The sequence below is a fragment of the Sinohyriopsis cumingii genome, chromosome 1 (assembly GCF_028554795.1).
Source record: "Sinohyriopsis cumingii isolate HCF-2022 chromosome 1, ASM2855479v2, whole genome shotgun sequence".
In the NCBI taxonomy this organism is placed as follows: Eukaryota; Metazoa; Mollusca; class Bivalvia; order Unionida; family Unionidae; genus Sinohyriopsis; species Sinohyriopsis cumingii.
Window position 1 is genome coordinate 110,951,937 of NC_142961.1, and position 23,630 is coordinate 110,975,566.

Below are 23,630 nucleotides of genomic sequence, written 5' to 3' on the forward strand. Positions count from 1 at the left end.
CATACAAGGAACAAACTTATTTTTATTTTAAAAAAAAACAAAAATAAAACACGAAGTCAATAGTATGATCATTGATATAATTCCCACTAATATTAAACATATTACATCTGAGCATTAGAATAATGTCACAATCACTTGATTCCAGGGTAAACTAGTGTGTACACTCACCAATGTTAATTGGTAAGTGTACACATTAGTCTACCCTGGAATCAAGTAGTTTGTGAAATGGGGTGTAAGGCATACCTGTCAACTTTTCAAAAGCCAAGTAGGCAGACTTAATAAAAAAAAAGCTATTGGGACCTAAAATCAGGAGGTTTCCGGGCATTTTTAAAGCCTTGTTTTCACTAAATATTGATCAGTCTTCATACACTTTGCAATGAACATGCTGTTTCTCTCCCTGACGCACCCTATTTTCCTCCAGGATGTATCCTATTTTCATATTCTGGTTAGCTGTGATCAAACTGCACGATAGCTAATGGTTAGTCTGAAATAAACAAGCCAGAAACCCAATGCGACTAATTAAAAGTTAATCTTTATCGATGCAATTATTTTCTGAAAATGACTGCCCTCCGTCATAATTCAAATAAAGGATTCTCAATTTTGTTGAACTAAATATACCTAAATAGGCAGCCTCATGGTACCGTACATGAGGCAACTATTTCCCCCTCATTATATATCTGACCTTTTTGTCAACTTGTAAGGCATTTAGTATTGTTTACTATAAAACACGTGTATTCTGAATTACTTTTTTGAGGATACATATGCTACATGGTATGTATTTTCATTCCTTCCTTTAATTTATCGATGGTAATAAACATTCGTATAAGGATAAAAATGTCAGGTGTTCACACAAGTAAGTTTATTTGGTGGGAATGGTGTTAAAGCATATGGAGTTACAGCATTCTTAGGATTGATTGTGGGTTTTTTTCTTTCTGGTTTATATTTTGATTTTTATATCTTTGTACAGGTAAAAAGATCATAAATTTATGTGAACAAAGCTCTCCGAGAAAGATCTCATAATCCAAACTTTATATTTTTCTTCATCTAGCCACTTAAGTTGGAATCAGCAGCCACCCATGTCGACACGAATGATTCAAATTTTAACCACTGCTACATCCAGGCTTCGTACAATCAGAAGTTGAAAACATATAACTTCGCAGTGGCCAGTTGTGGAAAAATTTCCATTCCTGCATGAACTTAATGATAGATTTGTTTGTTGATTTTTCCCCTTTTCTTTTTATTTACTTCTGTAAAATTAAAACTATTTATTAATTCTGTTTGGTTTCATGAAAATCAAGGCTTTTCAAGGTACCCAGACAATATTTTGAATTTTCAAGGTGTTTTCAGGACCTTGAGGGAACAATTCATTTTTCAAGGCTTTTCGAGGTCCCCTACAGATCCTGCCTGCAATGGTCAGTTTATGGAGTTGGCGTTTCTCTGAACTGTTTGTTTAGTGTGTTGACTTGGGGAGCGAATACAATATAATCAGCGAGGGGTACTATAAAACACACTATGGCTGCAATAAAATCTGTGACGCCAATATAAATGGTGGAGAAAGAACCCAGGAAAACTCCAGAAAAGGACCACTAACCCATGAGAAGCTACTGACAAGCTTTCTCACATGCTCACATTGGCGAAGCCCGAGACTCAAACCCATGCAGTCAGAGGTGAGATGGTAGCGATCCATAATGGTGAGCGCTTTAGACCACTCGGCACCACCATATGAAGCTGTAAGAAAGTCTGTTTGAATAAGACTACCCACAGTGACCCTGAACTGTGACCCTTTAACAATAATATAGGGTTCTTCCATACCCCAAGTGCAAGCCATCCACAAACTTTGGTGACTTTAGATGGTGGACAACTCATATTTGTAAGAAACTAATTTTTTCTTTCGGTGACAGTACAACCTGGGCCTTTTGAGCCCAAATTTAATATGGATCTTCATTACCACCAGTCATTAAAAATTTGGTAACTGCTGAGAGTGGACAACTTGAATTATTGAGCAAAAACCATTTTTCTTCTTTCAGTCACTGTGAAATTGACCTTTACTCTTTTAACTCCAAAACTGTTAAGGTCCTACCGCACCCCAAGAGCAAGATATCCACAAAGTTTGATAACTGTAGATGGTGGACAACTTGAATTATTGAGCAGAAACAATTGTTCTTCTTTCAGTCACTGTGACCTTGACCTTTAAGCTTTTAACTCCAAAATTGATATGGTTCTACCTCACCCCAAGAGCAAGATATCCACAAACTTTGATAACTGTAGATGGTGGACAATTCAAGTTTATGTGCAGAAATAAAACTGGTTACAGATGGATGGACAAACATAACACAATATGCTTCATGTCTATTTCATACATATGAAAATAAATACTTCTTGATCACTTACATCTGTTGAGAAACTGTTCTACCCCCTTGTTACGGCTCCGGATAGCAGGATAATTCAAGTCTTCCACCAAGGCCACCAGCCCATCCTGAAGAATAAAATAACACCATGAAGCTGACATTGACATGCATGTTGAGCCAACCCTGAGATAAAAGCAAATTACTTTGACACTGAAGTTAATTTACAATGTCAATATGCATACAGAAAGACATCCCAAAAAATCAAACTGATTGCCCACTTTACCCGGTAGAGTGACCCATGTATATATAAACAGTAAACATGTATATGTACCGATGTAGGGTTCTTTGAATAAAGCAAAATATTAAATAAGCAATCTGTTTTCACTACATCTGTGTTTCTCATTTAATATGCTGTGATTTAAGATGGTAACTGCGCCAATGAAGCATGTATTTTTGTGCCTACTTTGTTACCACCACCACCCAACCCAGGCCATTTTATGGGCAGTACAATCATCATTTTCTTCAGCTTGATTGGTAATAACACAGTTCAGTACATAACGTGGCCAGGTTCTATGGCCATCATGTTAGAGTGGGGTCACAAACTATGAGAAACACATGAAACAGGAGAAAGGCATGAGCTTCTCTAAGGCCAGTAAATTTGTGGAAGAGACTTCTGTGAGACCACTGCATTTATCAAAGATGACAAATCCTAAAGTGAAGAATAAACTCGGACACACATTATTGATTACATGGACAGAAGTTCAAATACATTCAGTCATGATGCCAAATAAGCTGATAATACAGTACTGTATATACATTAACTCCAGTACAGCAATTAAGAAACCTAATGCTACATACGAAAACCACCTAAGTCCAGTCCACAAAATGAGAAGCAAACTACTGGCCCAAGTGGACAAAGAAACAGTGTGATACATAAAATTCCCAACTCTACAACCTTGAAACCAGATGGATCCAGGCCAAAGAAAGAGCCGCCAACTGCTGGTACCTGTGGAAATACCTGCTCCAAACCAAGTAAAGTGAGGATGAAAGAGTCTACTAGACTCCTGAAAGGACCTGATAATCCTATGAAGCTCTTTAATAGGTCTGAGAGTCTAAAGAGTATGGGCACTGGAAAACCCTCAGTAATCCCCTACTTCCACCACTTTCATAAATGTCTGACACCATGATACAATGGAATTTCTGATGTTTAAAGACAAATATCAATAAAATTAGTCTCCTACTTAAATAACAATAACTGTCTGCCCTCAGGAGACCATGATCATCTAATTAGCCTTCAAAATTTCACAAGAGATACTGATCAGTTTGCTGGAGCAATGTCCATCATCATATATAACAAAACTGATCCAAGTCAAATTGATCTCCATATGTTTACTATTTTACAGGCTATGGCTGTTGTGTGTGCCTAAACTGAACTCTTTCTCTTATTTTCAGATCAGCATAATTTTCATTTATGATGAACAAAACACTTACAAATTCTTGTGAAATCCCCATTCAGGCAGAGTAGCAATAACATGACTTTCAACAATGTCACTATGTTGGCCATAATGGATGTCTAACTGTTGCCATTTTCATCTATGACCAACTAGATAAAGTATTTCTGCAATACCTAATGTCAATATGACCGTCCATTCTGAATGAAGAGCCATAATAAGATTTTTCAAGATAGCCTCTACTAGAGGTCAGACCAGTACTGTTTTCATTTAGGACCAAGCCTGCATGATGGGAAGTTATCTGGCGAAAACCTCATAAAAAGGCCATAACAAGATCTGCAAGATGGCTGCCATGGTAGCTATACTGGACATTTTCATTAAGGACCACTAAACACCATATAAACCAAATGCTGATATGATCATTCTATTAAGGTGTGGTGACAAGATTTTCAATATAGCCAGGGTGGAAGATAAACATGATGTCTGAGCTGCATCATCTTTATTTAGGACCAACCAGGCATTTGCAAAAAGAGTATTCTAGTATGCATGAGTGCAGTATCTGTAATTATTTGTATAAAAATAATGGGCTGAAAAATCAACAAATTACAGGAAAATCTTTCCTTATGTTATTAATCTTTATTTCTTTATCAATCCCCCTATATTGAAGAAAGAAAATGAGTAAGTGTGTGATTTGGATTTTTAACACAGCTTTAACAATTCTTCAGGTCATATAGCTACAATGTCTGCAGTGTGTCAGTTTATAGTGATATCAACAGTGTATAGTGATGTCCAACACTGGGGTATCATGCCACAGATATGAAGTACGATGTCCCACCCAAGCACATTATCCTGACACCAGGCCAAACACTATGTGTTAAGTAATGTGGAGCTTCAGAGTTTGCTATGGGTAAAGAAAATGCACACAGATTCTCAAGACAGGAATCTGCATCTGCTTGGCACAGAACATGTAATGAAACTTTCCTTCGCAAACCCAATTTTACGCAGTCTTGATAAGTGGTATTCCTGAGCCCTATTTATGTCAGACTGGTGCCCAACATATATTTCCAATGTAATCTAAGTATGGACTGCATATTTAATTCAGTTATTGTCAAGGCACAGTTACCATGGAAGCTGCATTAAAATTTACCCAAACAGTTAGTAGATCTCTATGTATTTAGCAAGGTTGAACAGAAAATTTTACTGCAAAAATTTAGTTGGGGTTGTCAATGGTTACTATTGATGATAATGCTAAACACAATGTTTCCAGTGTGAACTGCCAAATAATAAGCAAATACTGTCACCTTTACATTTATTTTCTCTAATATTTACTGAGAGCACATAATGCTAATGTTTTGGTAGTGTGTAGCTAGGCCTTTCTTCCATATAAGGAGATACCAACCAATATGAAGCAGACTATGGGGAAACCAGTCATCATGACCAATCAGATTGCCCGAGTGCTTGGATTACCTAACTATACAAGCACATTTATGGCAAACATATAAATGATTCATATAGTAACTGTATCTCAAATGACAGAAGAGTTCCACAACCTGCAAAAATTAATGAAAGAACTCACTGAATTGAACTCATATTCACTCCAATTATGACTCAAATATTTATTTTTTCTGTCATCAACTGGCTGCTGAAAATTCCCCATTTTTCATCTCACTCTGATCAATATTTGCAAAGTTTAATTGCTTTTTGTGGTCATAAGCAAACCTATTCTTTCTTTTGACTTTTCCCCAATTTCCCATTAGTATAGGAATTCGGCAAAACATGAAGATTATTGAATGCTGAGGAAGTGATGAACCTCACCCAGAAAGACAACCCTGGAAGCCGACCTAAGCTGATCCAATTAAAGGATTCAAACCTACACCATTCTGGTTACAATTTGGACATGTTTAAACACTGAGCACCAAACCCCTTAGAAGCACCAACCCATGTGAAGCTACTGGCAAGGTTTCTCACACTGGGCGAGCTGGAGACTCAAACCGATGTTTGGTAATGGCAAGCACATTAGACCACTCAGAGCCCCAGCAGATAGTGTGGTTTGATAATACATGTACTTTGTGAAGAACTGAAGCCCCAGCACTTCATTTTATCCATGTTGACAATATGTACCATGTAAAAACATGTTGCTTTTTATTAGAAAAACATATTTTTGGTCATTGGCGATTTATAATGTTTTCTTGCTAATATGCTAAAATGACATTTTTTTAAAAATGTAATGAAGTTAAATAATGTGATCCAGAGTTCATCACATCTAAGCTAAATTCTTGAGCAAAATAAACCACCAGTGACAAATTCACTGAGATCTGAGTAATAAACCAGTCACTCCAACAGTGTCTGCATGGGTTCGAGTCTCGGATTCAGCCAATGTGGGTATGTAAGAAAGCTTGCCAGTAGCTTCTCGTGGGTCGTGGTTCTTTCCCCACCATTAATACTGGCTGCCATGTATAGCCTATCGTGTGCTGAAAAATGGCGTTAAACCCTACAAACAACAACAGTGAAATAAACGCTGTACAACAGTTAATCATAGGCATCACACTTACATGGTATACAGAGTATCTTACTTTACAGTAAAAATTTAAATGGGTTGAGAGATTTGGCAAGCTCAAGAAAATAATTCAAAACAAATCATACAAAATGACTACCTATTATGAAAGAGATTGATGATGCTTTTTTTCTTAAAATGCAAGAAGCAAATAATGTTGAGTAGATAATATGAATAAAATGTCAGACTTCTACCGCTTTACAATCACGTTAGAATGAAACCCTGATAGATACACAGAAGAAACATGCCCATCCCCATGCGATGTTTACATCTGACATTTTCCAATGACAAGCTGACTGAGGCAATAATAAATTGGTTATTGTAAATATTTTAAAATGTAGCAATGGTTTGTCGATTTTCAATCAATAATGATAAGTAAGGAGGATTCAATAGGGCTTTGTAACAGTTGATATCCAGATGTAGTTTGGACGAATAAAGACTTGTGGTTGCATACATGATCAGCTGAACAAGGACACATATGATAGCAAGAAAAGTCTGTAGAAAAGTCACATCTATAATTTGAAGAAAGAAAAAAACAGAAATTGGAAAAACTGAATCTATCTAGAATATGCATCAAGAACCCCCTAACTCCAGGCTTTGTTTTGTGTATTTTATCTTCTTTAAGAAGAAAACGACATCCAATTGCATTATTTCAAAGTTTGAAAATTTATTCTTTAATGTTTAATAATGCTTCATTGTCTTAACCTTTCAGACACTTGAGTGACTCTACTTTTCAGTTACTGAGCTGAAGGAGGGGTGGGGGACAAAATAATGGATACAAATACAATGGTTTCAGATATTTTTCTTCTGACATATTAAGCATGCATTTACATGCATCACTATTCAAAATTCCATCTCACAAATGGAAAAGAACTTTAAAATTATAATGTACAACAGTATACTTTTATACAGCAACTATTCATGATTTTGTTATCTATTTTTTCATTTACCTCTATGGCAGCATAAACAAAAGTCAGTTCAAATGAATAAAGATAAGACTTTATTCTAAATACATTAACATCTTTTTAATTGAATTTACATTTACAGCAACATGTTATCAAGTAGATTTAAAACCGATTTTTAAATTTTAATGAAACATAACGTGGGTTATTACCATATTTGAATTTGAAATATAAATATTATCTACTGCAGTTACTTGGAAATTTAACATTTTTAAGAATAATAAAATTATAAACATATAAAACTAAAACATTTCTTTGCTAAAAACTAAGTGTTTTTAGGTTTACAGGTGGTCATGTCATGTCATTCAACAGACAGAGTAATCTATCATGTTGAATAAGATCAATTGGCATAAAGTGACCTTGAAATTGGTGATGTGCATCAAAGCAATCTCTGACAAGCCAACTTTCAAAATAATTTAAGATGACTTATTTTCATCTATTTATTTATCTAACAAAGAGTAATTATGTATTGGTCTACTGCAATTATTATATAAACACCCCTTGTGGGTGCTAGATTTTTGGTACACTGGTCAGTTTTAAAGAAATCATTAGAGAAGACAAGACTGCCCTTTAATTCCAAACACACCTGTCAAAGAAATCTCATGAGTTATATTACTGATACATATCACATCATCACCTTCAAATCGGAGTCATGTTGAAAACAATCTCTGACGAGCCAATTTTTTAAGAGTCAGCAAGGTATACTCATTTTGGAGCTCACAAGCAGCCATAGGCTGGGTCAGGACTTGAAAGGTGAAGAATCCTGTATATGTACTAACATTATGATTAAAATGCAAATAAGAAGATAAAATATAAATATTTATTCCAGATTTATTCTGATTTGCTTCAAAATGGTAAATATTCACATTATTGTGTCTGCATGAGAAAATGTGAATGATCGATTTAAGAATTTGCACACAATTGTGTAACAGAAGAATGCAGAACATCTCAATGGTAATTTAAGTGCTGATATATGTCATGTAGCAAGAAACTTGCAAAACACAAAGCATTGCAAATTGAACTAGACCTCTCTGTCATTTGAGCCTTGCCTGCAGGCAAGCACCTTGCAAACCTGGGATTGACCAAGCCAAATTTGACCTTGTTGCAGGCATTGGGTAAGTTGATTTGTAAAGCCCTGTTATAAGGTTATAAAATGTAACTGCCTTTCAAATGTTTCATCAAGTTAGTTTACTTACCAATAGTCCATTGACATTTAATTCTGAGTTAGGGTTTATGAGTTCTTTCTCAATATCACCCAGTCGACGTCTAAATTCTTCATCATCCATTTTGGTTTGATTTCTTTAAGCTGTTAAGACTGTAAAGAAGAAAGCAAGGTTGAAAATAAGTACATGTAATGCCAAATTGTAAACCAACACAACTGTCAAACATTCACAAATTGTAACAATGGCCCACTGATCATTGCTTTTGCCGGATATGTGTACAGTATTTCTCCTACGATACATCCAACCTGCAAACATAAATTATTTTACAAATATAAGTATACCTAAAAATTTTGCACTAATGACGGAAGGGCTTATCATAAAGTATGTAGTTATATTTGCGAGTATTACACAAGCACAGCAAGTATGAGACCCTGTTACCTGGCTTGCTGAAGCAGCACCAACTCCCTGACTATGTGAAAATTTCAGTACAAAAAGATGAGGATTTATTTTACTTACAAATTAAGTTTGCCACAATAAAACCTAGCATTTTACATACAGTACTGTTCTAATGAATAGGTGAGCTGCTCTGGCAATCAACCGATAATAGAAATTGTGAACAAGAATTGCAAGCAGACTATTATATGCCTCAAGATAAATGGTCGATACATATCAAAGAGCATAGCCATTCAACTTAATAGGATGGCCTTACTCAGGGCAGGAATGATAAAAAAGTCAAATTGTAAGGGTGTGGATGGATGGATGGATGGATGTAAAGGGTCATGCATATGGGTGCCAAAGTCATTACTATATCAAGTTTCTCTCATGCCAAACTAAGGGCATTAGACCTTTTGTTCTGAAGCAAAACCCAACTTTTTCCAGGCATCAATAAGTCTCTTGGACTAAAGGAACATACAGACACAACATGTGTGAAAAGCTGCTATCACTGTGTCACCCAAGGAGGAGGCCAGTTGGTGCAAGAGCATGTGTATACCATATAGATTCAGCAAGAGAGTGGCCTGCCATCCCTCACGAGTGCCACACATGGTCTAGGAGTCATCTCATCTGCCACAAGTGACAGGTTCTTCAGGATACCACTAGAGCTGATAGTGGAAGCTGCCTCCAGGCAGACTGCTGTAATGGTCACCAGCCAAACTGCATACAATGATCACATACATGGGTCTAGCTCAATTCTGTCTTTTTTCAGACTTGTGGATTTAAAAAAATATACTGTGCTGACAATGCCTCCTGACATCAGCATCAGTCACACTTTTTGTACCACCCAAAAATCTGCAATGTTTTGCTTATTTACAAAACTATTATTTTTCACAATTGTTTAAAGTCCAAAACCCCACTAACACATGTCCACAGAAGAACCAATGGGTGAAACGAATTTACAGGAATTCAAGATACATGTAAGACCATTACTTCCTTTTAACTGTCATGTGTTGAAATTATCTCTGATATTCTTCAACAATAAGATTTTCAGACAACATCAGTTGATGCCAGCTTGACATCATTTTTATTTATGTCAAACTAGACCTTGATAGTGTGTGTGATTTGGATTTTTAATACAGCCGTAACAATTTTTCAGTCATATCACTGCAATGTCTACAATGTGGCATTTTTTAGTGATGTCTAGCACTGGGGCATCATGTCACAGACATGTAGCATGATGTCCCACCCAATCACATTATCTTGACACCAGGCTGACCAGTCCTAATACTAACCTCTTAATGCTGAGTGCCTAGCGAGGCAGCTGTTAGTACCATTTTTATAATTTTTTGGTATGACTTGGCCAGGGGTTGAACATGCAGCCTTCCGCATCCAAGGCAGATGCTCTAACAACTAGGCCACTGGATCAGTCAAGGCCTTTGGTTAAAACCAATGTCATAATGGCCATCCATTCAGGGGGAGTATTGACAATAAGCATTTTAAGACCATCAATGTGAAAGCAATATTGGATGAACTGGCACAATTTTCAGTTTGGACTAGGTATAATTAAGTACTAATGGTGAAAACCCCATTTTGATATGTATGGGAGCTGAGATAATATTTCCCAGATACAGTATGGCTTTCCAGTCAGGAGGAGTAGCAACAATTTTTTCCAACATGACTGCTGTGGTGGCCATACTGGACTTCAGATCATCACCGTTTTCATTTATGACCAACTAAACATCAGAAGTAGCCTTCAGGCCAAAACCCCACATCATGGCTAAAGAAGTAGGTTAATGAATCGCTAGAACCAAGATAACGGCATTTTAGAATAATGCCGTGCCCAAAGACACATACAGAAGTTGATCCAGTCTCATCCAATGATGTGATTCATAACAGCCCCCTTCTGATCATTAGTCCAACACCAACACCATCACCATTGAGGCTACACCTAAAAGGGGTAGGTAACACCACCTAAAAGAGGTAGGTAACACCAAACATGCTGCACACACCTTTCTAGTGACTGACCTGTTTGCAATTTTGATCTGGTCGCATAAAAGTCAGCTTTCTTAACCCTCTACCTCAGAGAGCATAGTGACAAAGTGCAGCGTGCTATAAATAGAACACCTGTTACCTAGCCGACCACATACGCATAGGCCTGCCTGTGAACTGTTAAGCAATGTAGTGTATGTTACGTTTAACAGCAATTTTAACCATTTTACATTTTTGGTACACATCTATTATATGTGGAAAAATTTAAAAGTAAAGTCCAATTGTTATAGCTGTGTAATTATTTTTCATGGAAGAATTTTTTATGTGCCTTTAAATCTTGAGAGAACTCATTCACCGTCATGTCAGTGAGGCCGCGTGACCAACCGTAGCTGCCATTTCCCATACTCGAAATTTACATGTTTTTCATCTGCATCTACATCACTAAGTCATCTGAATTTGATAATTTATAAAAACTAATTGCTGCCTACATCAATATCAGAGCCTTTACCTAAGTTATTGAATCTTTCATAGTTGTGATTCTAATCGTGAAAACTTCGTAAGTACTGAATGAAATCTGTGACCGCCATTTTGGAGAGTGGAGATTATGACCCAGTTACTTTAAATAGCAGATATCGACCAGTGCATAAACAGCGACCACATGATCTGATGTAATTGTCATTCGCAGAAATGAATGTAGTACCTAATGGGGGGGTTTTCCCTGAAGGTGGTGCTACGAAAACCAGCTCAAAATGACTGATGTTTACAGCAGGCGTCAAAAGGGCACTTCCATGCAAATGGAGTAGAGGCGTCAAAAGGCGCTTGCATGTGAATGGAGTAGAGGCATCAAAAGACGCTTGCATGAGGTAAAGGGTTAAAGTAGAAAATATGGGCAAATATTGCTATGCATCTTCAGTAGTGTGTCTGTGTGTGTTTGTATGTCTGTTTCTATGAGTGTGATTTGTTAGTCATGGGGTCAATGTCATAGCTAATTTTTCCTGCTCAAAATTGCTAAAGAATGATGTCAAGTTGTTCATTTGTTCCTTGGTTCATTGGCTCTTTTTTGGCATTTAGAAAATGCCTGAATACTTTTAGCAACTGACCAATCAGGTTTGATGTGGGCAGTTTAGGTGCCGACTCAAGGTAGCTTTCATATTGCAGCTCAAATCTTCATAAACAAGAGTAAAACTTTGTTGTCAAGATATTAGTTACAGAATGGCAGCATCAGACAGATAAATATTTAACAAATCTTCCTTTATACATGTATGTTGGCATGTAAGCCAAAACATGGAAGGGCTATGGAAGAGTGTCCTGACAACTTTCCTCCCTTGTCATATTTGATGCTTACAGTGGTAAGCCACTAGTCTCCACCCCCAATCCCACCAATTATAACCCAAATTCCTTTGTAAAAATATAATTCACACAGAGAGCTTCTCAACGACTTCTGCCAATGACTGCAATTATGACTTGAATCTCTGTCGAAACTTCATTTCTCTATCTCTCTCTAATATACAGCACTTGTTATCTTAAAATTTGCTGCAGAAATTCAGTTTGCAAAGAGTGCTTACAATATTTAATATATAAAATACCCTGCCTAAGCTCTCCCTCCCTACCCTTTTTTTTATATAGCAATTAACAGAATACTCTAATCAAAGGATTTTTTTTATTAGTAAAGGTTCTGAACAAATCAAGTTTTATTTATAGATTCTTCAAATTTTCCCTATCTCAATTTTTCAAAATCAATACTTGTGCTTAAATATACAGTAAAGCAGCAGCTAGTTCACATCATAATGCTTTTATGCTGATGCTAGTGGGCTTTTGATGAAATTAATGCCCATGGGCAAATACAGAAAGTGTTATCCCACTATCATGAGATGTTGGTCACCTGCTCAAAGCCTCATGATACCATTTAGCTAATCTGTACTGTAAACACTGTTCTCCATGTAAACGTATCACTTTTCTGTTTTCCAAGATTTCCATTACTCAAAACATTTGAACCAACTGAACATCTTAAATGGAATGATAACGAACATGTTGGTCTTGGATTAATATAACTAGCAGTTTTTACGCTGGCCGTGGTAAATTAATTTTTCAAAATGATTGTTCCACAAGCACATATAATTAAATCTATTCTCTTAATAGACTAGAAAAAAAATGAACCTGATCATTTTCTGTGGTAAATAATGCATTTCCAAAATGAGAAAATAAAATAATAAAACTTGGATATTTACTGAACTATTTTTGAGGATGGATATTTTCTTTTACACAAATCAAAGAAAATTATCAGTGAAAGTTTTATTTAGCATTCAAAAATCAGACTGCATAGTGTTTTAATAAAAACTGTGCAAACATGTTTATTACTTTTTCTTAACATTATAATGGTTAGATACTTGTAGTTAATAATAGTTTTGAATTTTCTTATAAAGAAATGGGGAGGGGCTCCATGGATCATCTTCAGAAGATCACTGAAGAAAGAATATCTCATTTTTAATACAGGGCATATTTACAAATCAACATTGTTTTTTCAGACTGTCATTGTCAGCCTCAACTAATCTACAATCAATCGAAATATTATGATGTCCCGTCCATGCATTCTAAGCTAAATATCATCCAAAGGGACACCTCTAGCTAAAATTGCATGTTCTCTGTTTTACTTCCATTTCATCTTGTTATGTCATTATGTCATTGTGCTGGCAGGTACATTAATGGGGGAGAGGCCATTGTTACTCTTACTGGCACTGTAACATTTTATAACAGAGATACAACTACCAATAGAAGGTATGGTGCACCTAGTACTTTACTGATCTCATATTCATAGATTCATGTTAATTAAATTTACATTTTGATTGCTCCAGTGAATGTGGGAGGTTATGTGTTTGAAGCCACCACCACCCACCACCCGAGTCATACCAAACACATATCAAAATAGTACTAACAGCTGTCTCACTGGGTGATCTGCATTAAGAGGTTAGTGTTAGGACTGGTCGGCCTGGTGTTAGGATAATGTGTCTGGGTGGGGCATGATGCCACATGTCTGCAGCAAGATGCCCCTGTGCTAGAATAACTATAAACTGTTACACTGCAGACATCAGTGATATGACTGAAGATGTTTTAAAGCTACGTTAAAAATCCAACACACACACATTTCTTAGCCTAGACTAAGCAGCTTATCAATAGGGATGTAAGCAGCTTATCAACAGGGATGTACAGAATAGTAGTTTTAACTATTTGGCTAAATACAAATAGAGACCCATAACTATTCGGTCAATATGAATAGTGACTGAATGCTCCAAAATATACGAGTCTGCTGTTCACGAAGGTTGACCTAATTGTACTATTCATATTTGGCTGCATAATACTATTCAGCAGAATAAGAATACCTCATTTAATAAACTTTTTTTATTTTCAAGTAGAATATTTTCCGAGTTATTTTGACGATATGAATTTAAAAGAGAATAACAGAAACTACATTGTAATGAATTTTAAATGAGTAACCAAAATTACATTTTTGTAATTGCAAGTTTGTAAAAATACTTAATTACAACCCTTAATCAATTGTTTTTTACTTTCTCAAAGTTCACAATAATGGTACTTAAAAGATTTTTAAACACATCTGAAATAACCTCTGTACCATGTACCTGAGGACAAATGCACAAGTGTCTTTAGATCATACTGTTCATCCTAATTTCTTTGTTGCGGATAAAACATTACCATAACTACTCATACATAACACACTGGAATACATAAAATTAAAGACATGACTCCTTTATAGTCGATAGATGAACTAAACCCATCCTTCCAAACGAACTGAAACAGACTTGTGACTGCATCTATGTTTAGAAGGAGGGTTTCTGTAATGTAATCACTCACTTCATATAGCTTCATTACAACAGTCCATTGATAGGATTGCAAATTTATGGTATTATTATTTGTCTACATACTTGTAGTAATTTTTGGCATTGGTTAAAGTATTTGTTTCGTTGCTTTTTTCCACATTATCACAAATATGAGTAATGTCAGAAAACAACTTTGACCTTAAAAGTTACAGCACTTTTCACCAATTCTACAACATAGCATTGTCCCATTCATTTCTGACAGGTTCATAATTGCATTTTCATGATAAATCCATAAACATAATACATAGGCTTTGCTTTCTATGAACTGCATATTTTCTGAATACATCTGACCAATAATTTACGAAAATAGAAAATCTAATAAAATGGAACTTCCCAGACACAGCGATGTGTGCCATTATTTCCCCTTTACTGGTTCACTTACAGTTTCAAACTAACTTTATGACTAAATAGTGTACAAGAGGCAGTTAAAATATCCAGATCACCGTTTATGTGCTTAAAACATAAATTCCTATTTACATACTATTGTTAAAACTTTGAAACACAAGTTTGTACCTTTTTATCCTCAAAGGATAACATATGGAAATGGGGCAGTGATAGTTGCTAACTTACTCTGGAAAGGGTTACTGGTCAATCAACTATTAAAGCACATGCCTGTGAATGTGCAAGAGTTTGTGGGCATAATTGTGAATGTGCAAGAGTTTGTTTGTGGGCATAATTGACATCAACACTACTGATGGCTTAATGAATACATTTCACATCAACACAACACTACAAATAACCTGGCTAAGCCAAGGAGGCATCTAAATAACTATGGTCAGTCAATGTACCTCTAAAAATCTGACCAAAGCCATTTTCACTTTCCAAACAGAAGGCAGCAAACTTTTTCTGTGAGAGTCACCCACTTCGCCTAGTAGCATGACCCCTGCTACTGTGTTTATTTGCGTCTCTAAATAGTGTGCTTCAAGAAAATAAAATGTGACGTTTTCTATATGTAAAAATTTCTTTAAAAGTAGTGTTTTCAAAAGGTCTTGATGCAAACCAGTCTTCTGTACCAAAATAGTTAAGCTTCACTGTTTTCAAATATTCTGTGTTTTTGCTCACAAAAATATTGATTCAACTTCACTTGAAATGTTTGATTCATGATCCTGATGTCAGCCAGTGTCTAACTGCCTATAAACGTCCTCCTTACTGGGTCAGCAGAGTTGATTTTCTTTAAACATTTGATGCCTGTCCCATTTTAAACAGTTTATTTTGACTTATCTCAGGTCATAATTTTCATATCACTCATTTACATTCTGCTGTAGAAGCTGACAGCTAACACCACGTCCAACAATTTTACAACTGATGTAAACTTACAAGTGGAATTCTTAATAATTCTAGCATACACATCTGCTCTCATAATCTCTGACTGTACATGTCTCTAGCTTCTGGTCAATTTATTGTTTGTGTACATCATCATGATCCATTGGGAAGAGTATTCAGGAGTCTGGAGGTAGTTTCATTTTCTGAATCCTGCATAAATCTCTACATGATGCTTGTTGAAGTTATAAAGAACTGACGTCAAATAGTTGCTGGCCTTTTTTAAATATCAAACTGTGATAACAATAGCTCAACAAGATTCCTATTTACTTCATATCACAGTAAACATAATCATTGCTTTTTATGATGGTACACAGGATCAGTGCTTTATATCACGGTGCACAGAATCAGTGCTTTATATCATAGTACACAGAATCAGTTCTTTATATCACAGTACACAGGATCAGTGCTTTATATCACAGTACACAGGATCAGTGCTTTATATCGCATAACACAGGATCAGTGATTTATATCACAGTTCACAGGATTAGATTCAGTGCTTTATATCACAGTACACAGGATCAGATTCAGTGCTTTATATCACAGTACACAGGATCAGTGCCTTATATCACAGTACACAGGACCAATGCTTTATATACAATGCAATTTTTTCCATTTCTTTCAAGTGAAAACCATTGACTGGACACTTTTACAATTTGCTAACTCACAGGCTTAGATTAAATGTCAAGCAATCATGTGTACAGCTCAATATATTTAATCTATGCATTCCCATGAGCATAGGACAGCATATACTTCATAAAGGACCTCTGAATACATAACTGAAATAGTGACAAAGAAAGAAGAGATGGTCATTAGAGATTAAAGTGTTGTTTATTTCTGGAGTAAAGAGTAAGGAAAGATGAACTCTGGCAGGAAGATTGCTTGGAGGAAAAAGGCACAAGTCAATCTGTTTTTATCTTTGAAATAAAAATCAATTAAACAGTGTATCCCCTAGGGGTGCAAGACCAAAAATCACCTTGGTATCAAAACTGAGGGTCAGACTGAGTTAAAAACAAACTTTGGTATCAAAACTGGGGGTCAGATACACAATTTGGTGGTCTCTGAAGTGCAAATGAGGGTAAAGGGAAACACTGTAAATGAATTGTATTTTACACATGATTCTTATAATTACAACACTAAAATGTGGAGATCACAAATAAAATCATATAGCGAAACTTATTTTATAGTAAAACTGTAAAGAAAATTGTGTTAAATTGTTCTATTAAGTCATCAGGATAAAACAAAAAACTTCTGAGCAAAGCAGGTTACATTTATATCTGTTGAAGAGTGTCTATATGGCTCGCCAAGTGTGTGAGATATTCCTAAAAATTTGGCCTCTTGTTCCCTGTCAGTCAACTGGGGAACACACTATACATAAGATACAAAACAGTTTACTTAGGCAGCAAGACGTCAGCCCAAACAACACAAATATCTGGAAAGACATCTGACATTGCAGGAATATTACATGACTATGCAATGGAAGATTTAAAATGTATCAATGACCATGTATCAGATTGGATGCTATATCTAATGGAAATGTAGTATGTTGCTGAAAACTTAATAATAGCCACAGGAACTGGGTATTATACATAGATTTTGTGAAAGAGGATTTGATTCAGAAATATTCTGCTGTGTATATATAACAGAATGCACCATTCATCAGATTAAAATAAAAATAAAAATGAGAAATACAAGTGTCTAAAATGGACACTGAAAATGGACTGCCATGTGTTGTGGTAATCCAACTTTTCTTTGACCCTCCCAACACCATTTTTGACATTTGGAGTCATTTGCTTATCAAAAAAATGGAATCACAGACTGTTAAGTGTTGGCATAGGGTAGCAGCTTATTAACCAGCCTAATAAATGATCTTACATCAAACCATATCAGCATAAAATCAAGGAAAATTATCCATTTTCTTAGAAATTGTGAGGATAACATTTGTTATTATTTAATCTGCTGACAGATGAGACAAAAATTTTACATCAAACTCACCGTTTGCATTGCTAGTCACATGACTACCTATCTCACAACCAACATGTCAATGACATCAGAGGTCCACTAGTCATGTGATATCAACAGTAAACCATTTCCAATGTTGCTGTAGGAATACAAATCAAAAGATAAATGAAAAGTCACAAAATGTTCATAGAAACATCAAAGAACACAAACTTCTCAAATTTATTCTGAGAACTACCAGAAACCTGTAACTGTTGTAGCAACCTGGAGAGAGCCAGATTCACCAAGCAGAGAGCATGTCACTGTAGTAGCCCCATGACATCAACAAAAACATCAATTACATGCTCAATACTTGATGTATATGACTTTATCCAAGTTGCTGTGATGCCAATCAGTTTATGGTCGTTACTCTCTTAATAAATGTTGTTGTTGTTGTAGGGTTTAACGCCATTCTTCAGCACACAATAGGCTATACATTGTGGCCAGTATTAATGGTGGAGGAAGAACCCAGGAAAACCCTGGAAAGAACCACTGACCCACGAGAAGCGTATGGCAAGTTTTCTCACATACACACATTGGAAGAATCCAAGACTCAAACCTGCGCAGACAGAGGTGAGATGGCAGTGATCCGAAATGGGGAGCACTTTAGACCACTTGGGTCCCCCTTAATAAATGTGTAGAGAATTAAGTGTGCAACAAATTCTTTTACAAACATTACATGACTTTCATTTAATATTTTGAATTTTGTGTACAACAAATTTACAGCACTGGAAACTGGTTTTTTTTAAATATCACGTGACTATTGGACCTCTGATATCATGGACACATAGGTTATGAGATTTGGGTAGTCATGTAGTTAGCATTGCAAATGGAGAGTTCCAGGTCATTTTCATCAGTGATGTAGTTTCATCTCGTCTGTAAGTGGATCAAAGAAATAACAAATATAACCAAAATTTCAGAGAAGATAAAGCATCTCCCTATTGATTTCATGCAGGTTTGGCTTAAGGTAAGGTCATTCAAGTTTGCAAGGCCAGCTAGTAGTGGCTGTCCTAGGCTATACCAACACATCATGGTGTAGGCAAATTCCAGCTTTTCAATAGGCCTATAACTCTGACCCATGCATCCCAACACTGTAGCTACGATGTCATAGCCTCAACTTGATTTGTTGTGGTTGAGGCTACGAACTGATCCCATATCATGTAATGGAGCAAAAACAATCATCAATAAAGGCAGAAAAACATTGTACAAATCTACTACATAAGTATAATCATGCTGTGGAAGAAGTTTTGCTTATTTTAAATTTATTAACCCTTACAATATAAAATAAATTGGCATGGTTACACTATCTTCACCATGTTCACCATGACAGATAATGCGAGACTCTCGCCGTGACACCTTTTCTATGTAAGGCTTGCCAGACCATATTTGGATATTTTACGCTATGTTATCATCAATCAAGTGGCGAATAATAGCTTCTTGATGGAATTTCAAAGTTGCCGATAAACTGTATTTACTTTTAATGCACAGAATTTCTGACTCAAACTGAACCATATCTTTACTATGATTTGTTTGTTTCCAAATAAGGCCTCAATGTCCTTATATGGCACACAAACAAACGAGGCTGAAAATGGTAGTAATCATTTCTTGAACTAATATGGCAGACAATCTAAACGAAAAAATCTGATAAAAAAGGTAAACGAGATTTTACAACTATTTCTACAATGATTTAAATACTTAAGGTATTAAATAAGAGGACTACTCAATTTATTGGATTGTATGCAAGGAATATGTTCAAACTGTTGATATTAGGCTAAAAGAGCGCCAGGTGTGAATCACAACCGGCTTGCTCCATTGACACGTATATGCTCATATTAGTACCCCGTCCATGAGGTAGGATTAAGGGTCCTAATATTAGTACTACCCAACACTAATGTGCAAATACTAGAAGTGAGGTACATAGGATCAGAGGAAACTCGGATTAGTGTCTGCATAAATTGTGCAATTTAATCAATTGGTGAACGTATACCCAAAACAGTCAATCAGTATCAGCACAGATCTGGGTGACTGACTGATCGGACTAATGCAGCATATCTTTGTTTACGCTCTTTACCACTTCCAAACAGTGTTGACATCATCATCACAAACGGCCATCACAAGCATGCACGTATTATTGTGCTTAGTTGTCTATGAATGCTTTTTCCCCCTGCATGCATACGTATCATACTTGTGCAGGTGTTGTAAGGCATACAATTTTCTTTACAAAATGTGCAAAATGGGGTGTTAAAGACTGGTATGGAAAGTCAGGAAGTGTTTTCCCCTCCACTCCTACATCGATTTGGTCATTCCCAATTGGTATTTTACCACTCAGAGATACATTTAAATTGAAAATTTTACCTTCAAGTAACAAATTCCTTTTTACGTACTGGAATGCATGTCAATATGGAAGCCATTGGAACAAACTGATAACAGTTGGAGCTACATAGCTGACATTTTCATCATTCAACCGCCATTGCAATGACCAAACACCATAACCAATATGGTGGTTTACGTTTACCTTATTCCGTATAGCATTATTACAGCCAGTTATCTTCAAACCGTGCAGATGGCACAAATTAGTGATCGCTTTAATTAAATGCGAAATAATTTTGAATAATGACAGCACAATGCAAGTGGTAATTAGAGTCATAATACATACGGGAATGAACCCACATATTTTGAATTCTTGGAGTATACCAAGATTTATGGTAATGTCAAGGGAGACCACCCAGTGGTCAGCGGCGACAGAAACGGGCACCTGTTATAATCGCTACATCACTGTCGAATGCGTCATTAAACCGTCACGCCGCAGATATTCACCTGGGGGTATCCCAATCAATAGTATCGATGCATTGCAGAATGGGGACAAGGAGAGTATATATTATACCCTAAGGGAAATGACCCCCTGTTAAAAGAATGGTGGCATGACATAAATGGGAAAAGAGCTCTCATTAGATTTCCCCAGCTGTTCAAAAAGAAAATAGTGGCAAAAACAATTGAAGTACACGTAACGGGCCTTCCGATGGTATCGATAGGAGTACTAAAGAATACAATAGAAAATACAGAGAAGGTTAAGATATTGCAGCATAAGGTAGCCTTTATATAGCGATACTCGTGAACACGTGGGTCGTCACGGGTACGCAACCCTGACATTAGCGAGAGACACACCAAAAAGAGTCGCCGCTTTTTTATGTAATGGGTTATTTGTTAAGATCATGGTATAGAGGATGTGAAAGAGAGAGAGAGAGGAAATGTAATAGATTTCAATAAATTGGGCACGCGCCAAGAGATGGTATGCGGAGAACTCGCCCCATGGAGAACTCGCCCCAACGTATCTGGCGAAGTCGCCCCAATTGGTTGGAGAAGTCACCCCAAAACTTGTCACCCAGATAGCCTTTTTATATCAGAATTAAATCATCTTTTACGTGATTCATATTTAGATTTTTATATATACGCGATCACAAAAGAGATATTAACTGGTAATCATAAAAAAATACCAATATCATAGTAATATTTCTAAGGACGAAATTAAGTCTTTATATAATCTAATGAATGATGACATTATAGTGATTAAAAAGGATGATAAGTCAAACACTATTATTTTTATGAATCGAGATGATTATGTTAAAGAAGTTGAACGTCAATTAAATGATGAAAAATACTACAAACATGTTGTCGAAAACCCGTCGATAGAAATTAAATTTAACAAAATTCAACATGCATTAATGAGATCGCTAAAAATAATAATTCAGTATATGAGGAATTTGATACTTTCCCTCTTAACATACGTACACCTCAATTCTACATATTACCCAAAACAAAAAAAAATCCTAACCGTAATTTAGCTTTAAATTTTTCAGGTTATAATTCATATACTGAAAACCTATCCAAAGTTATTGAGAGTGTTTTACAACCTTAAATGAAATCACAGTAGTGAAGGGGGATACTATAGCGACAATGGGAATTAGCATTACAGAGCCCCCCCCCCCCCCCGGGAACATATAGCGACAATGGAAATTTAACATGGAGAAAAATCGTGGGAACATATAGCGACAAGGGAAATTAACATGGAGAAAAATCGTGGGAACATATAGCGACAAGGGAAATTAACATGGAGAAAAATCGTGGGAACATATAGCGACAAGGGAAATTAACATGGGATTTTTTTTTATACTTTTTTTTAAAAAAATAATTTTTTTAAAAAAAGGGGTAGGCAATTGAAAAGTCATTCTCTTTTCGAGAAATATGGCTGGCCCTGAAAAGGGCCTTTGGTTTTTCTTCTTCTTCTTCTGCTTCTAATTTCTTCTTTTTCTCAACCAACTTCTTATTTTCTCTCCTACACTCTTTCTCTTCTTTTTTTTCTCCTCTTCCTTCTTCTCTTCCTCCTCTTCTTTCTTCTTCTCTTCCTCCTCTTCTTTCTTCCTCTTCTCATTGTCTGCTTCTTTTTCAATTTTTTCGTTCCATTTGCGTATTCTTATCCTTTCCTCTTCATCCTCCTTCTCCTCCTTTATCTCTTTCATGACACCACTTATCATATCCTTTACCTTTCTTAAGTTATTAATTTCCATCTTTACACGATGGGGACTATAGGAATAGTGGTCTTCAACGAGTCTTATTAACATCTGCCCCATCATTCCTAAATTGTCCAAAACGTCTTGCAGTGTTTGCATTTTGTCAATTTGGTTAGAAGCCATCTTCTTTGTAGAATGGTTTGAACGACGAATACTGTGGGTTCTTATAGTGAAAGCGCGTACGTGAAGGAAAACATCCCCCTAAAACATAAAATTGATCTTACCTAGATCATGACCCAACAACGCGCGGACGTGAAGGAAAACATCCCCTACTTTCTCATTTCATATAATAAAAACCAAAACTATACTCTCCACATACGCTAAGAAACAATAAATAAACCCATAATCTACTATTCACACAAACATACCTGAGCTCTTACAAACACAAACACACAAACACATACCCTCACACAATTAAAAAAAAGAGTTAGTGTTTATTTTCACACTACTCTACCTACACACATTGGCAAATGGATCGTTATTTCTTTTCTAGAGTATTGGGTAGCCCTGAAAAGGGCTGTGTTTTTTTTAACTTCATGGACACCTGGTTAATGGTGGCACCTTCCAGGCCTGGCGCCACATACACATCTTATCCACCAGTTACTTTTTACCTTTTGGGGGGAGAGAGCAGAGGCAGGATATGTGGCTTCAGAATCCCAATTTTCGGTTTCTGGGATTCTGAAATTTCTACTTCTCTCCTTTTCCTCCTCTTCTTTGTATCTTCTCTCCTCCTCTTTGTATCTTCTTTCCTCTTCTTCTTTATATCTTCTCTCCTCCTCTTCTTTGTTTCTTCTTTCCTCCTCATCTCTTATCCTTCCCTCCTCCACAATGGCTTCCGCGGCCAGTTCATTTAATATGCGCCTGGCATATTCCAGATGCACATGAAGTTCCAACAGTTTCTCCAGTCTCGTGTTCATTTTTGGTGTTGATCAATCAACAAGGGTAGCTG

At 36.2% G+C, this 23,630-nt stretch overlaps 1 protein-coding gene across 3 annotated transcripts in view; it reads right to left on the minus strand.

Moving 5' to 3' along the window:
• The window catches only part of LOC149807601 (rho-associated protein kinase 2-like), a 176,629-nt gene extending 156,025 nt beyond the window's left edge, over window positions 1-20,604 (minus strand). Inside the window, exons 1-4 of one of the 3 annotated variants that reach the window (XM_089968676.1) lie at window positions 20,469-20,604; window positions 18,111-18,216; window positions 8,512-8,630; window positions 2,392-2,476 (exon numbers count right to left, since the gene is read on the minus strand). In XM_089968676.1, the coding sequence (XP_089824802.1) occupies window positions 2,392-2,476; window positions 8,512-8,601 (175 nt within the window). In that variant the 5' untranslated portion in view covers window positions 8,602-8,630; window positions 18,111-18,216; window positions 20,469-20,604. The remainder of the gene's footprint in view (window positions 1-2,391; window positions 2,477-8,511; window positions 8,631-18,110; window positions 18,217-20,468) is intronic. The other 2 variants (XM_089968685.1, XM_089968666.1) reach the window with 2 other exon arrangements.
• Between the last annotated feature and the right edge of the window lie 3,026 nt (window positions 20,605-23,630).